General features: G+C 36.2%; 1 protein-coding gene across 1 annotated transcript; it reads left to right on the top strand.

Moving 5' to 3' along the window:
* The first annotated feature begins 501 nt into the window (after positions 1 to 501).
* On the top strand, positions 502 to 942 carry LOC122307471. The gene has a single exon (XM_043120401.1). It carries the CDS (start codon positions 502 to 504, stop codon positions 940 to 942), a length of 441 nt encoding a protein of 146 aa, XP_042976335.1.
* The last annotated feature ends 921 nt before the right edge of the window (positions 943 to 1,863 follow it).

The raw sequence follows: 1,863 nt of genomic DNA, 5'->3' as shown, positions 1-1,863 counted from the left end.
TATCTTACTACTATTCACAAAATCCTCATCTCATCTCACTCCCAAAACTTGTTCTAAATGATAAAATAATTTGGGCCTATAATAAGAATGTCATGTTCAATGTAAAAAGTGCCTATTATCTTAAGGTGAGAAGGAAAAAAAATGGACAAAGGGGAATCCTTAGATGGGAGGAAGTGTAAAGAAGGGTGGAGAACACTATGAAGTTTGAATCTTTCAGGGGTGGTTAAGATCTTCTTGTGGAAAGCACTCAACAACTTTCTACCAATAAAAAGGAATCTATATCAGAGGAAAGTGATTGATACTCCCTGTTGTCCCATATGTGTAAGGGAGGAAGAAATAATATGTCATGCACTTTGGAGTTGTTCAGCTGCTATAGATGTGTGGGCAGAGAAGGATAGCCCTGTGCAGAAATGGAAATCGAATGAGGTAGATGTGAATACAGTATGGGTGAAAATTGTAGAAAAGTTTTGAAAAGAGGATTTAGAAATTGTGATCACTATTATGAGAAATATTTGGTTGAGAAGAATTGGATATATTTTCAAGGAGAAATTTATCAACCTTGGAGTGCTTTTTAACCAGGCCAGAACTAGTGTTACAGACTATCAACAAGTCCATTGTAATCCAAGTAAGAGATCAGAGACTAATACAGAGGATAGAAACATGGTCCGATGGAAAGCACCTATGAAGGATTTTGTGAAGGTGAATTGGGATGCTGCATTTAACTCAAAAAATACAAGTACGGGGGCAGGTGTGGTTATTAGGGATGAAGGTGGGGAAGTGCAAGTCTCACTTTGCATGTCAAAGGATCAGAATAATTCACTTGCTGTAGCAGAGATTACTGCTTTGTGGAGGGCTCTAAAGCTTTGTGTAGAGCTTAATGTAGAAAAGGCAGTCTTTGAAAGGGATGCTCTGGGAATTGTCAAGGCAGTCAATAGTGCATAAGACAATTGGAAATTTCATGGTCAGCTAATTGAAGAAATTAAAGGAATTCTTTGTAATAAATCAAGATTGATAGTTCAACACACATATGGGAAAGGGCATAGGGTAGCTCATGATTTTCTAGCAAAATTTACTTATGATGTCCATGGAGAACGTGTGCATAGAAGATGGCCTTGATGGCTTCATTAGTTTTGTTATACATGATAAATTGTGTATTGATTAATTCTTGATGATTATAAAGATATGGTTTTATTCAAAAAAAAAAAAAAAACAACCAGGGCTTCTTCTGCTTCTAGATCTTCAATAGTAGAAGATTCTGCTAGTCCATTTTTCTTACATAATGGAGAATCACCTGGATCGATGTTAGTTAATCAAGCATTTACAGGTGAAAATTAGCACCATACCTTGAGGAGATCAATGCAAATGGCACTAATAGCTAAGAACAAACCAGCTGATGAGAATGATTACTCATATATTGCTTGGAATCGATGTAATAATATAATACTCTTCTATGATGATGAACTTTATCTCAAAGAAGATTGCTAGAAGCATTGTCTACACTACCACAACGAGGGAACTGTGCCAAGATTTGAAGTTTCTTTTTTCCCAAAACAATGTCCCAAGGGTATTTCAAATAAAAGATCAAACTTGCAAAATTCATCCCAAGAAGCCACAAATCGAAAAAGAAAAGATTGTTTGCTTTCATTGTGGTTTGTAGTGTTGACCACTTAACTCAGACTCCAGCTCAGACAAATGCAAACTCTAATTCAACTTCGTTAAAGCGGAGCAGAGTCGGATTGGATGTCGGATTTTTGCTACGAATATGGGCCATGCATGTTTTGTGTTTGTTTCTAGGGCTATGTTTTAAACTATGATCCAACTACTGAAGCATATTATTTCTATACTTGACTATGTATGACAATA

The sequence above is a fragment of the Carya illinoinensis genome, chromosome 1 (genome assembly GCF_018687715.1).
Source record: "Carya illinoinensis cultivar Pawnee chromosome 1, C.illinoinensisPawnee_v1, whole genome shotgun sequence".
NCBI lineage: Eukaryota > Viridiplantae > Streptophyta > Magnoliopsida > Fagales > Juglandaceae > Carya > Carya illinoinensis.
This window is presented reverse-complemented; position numbering and strand designations above follow the sequence as displayed.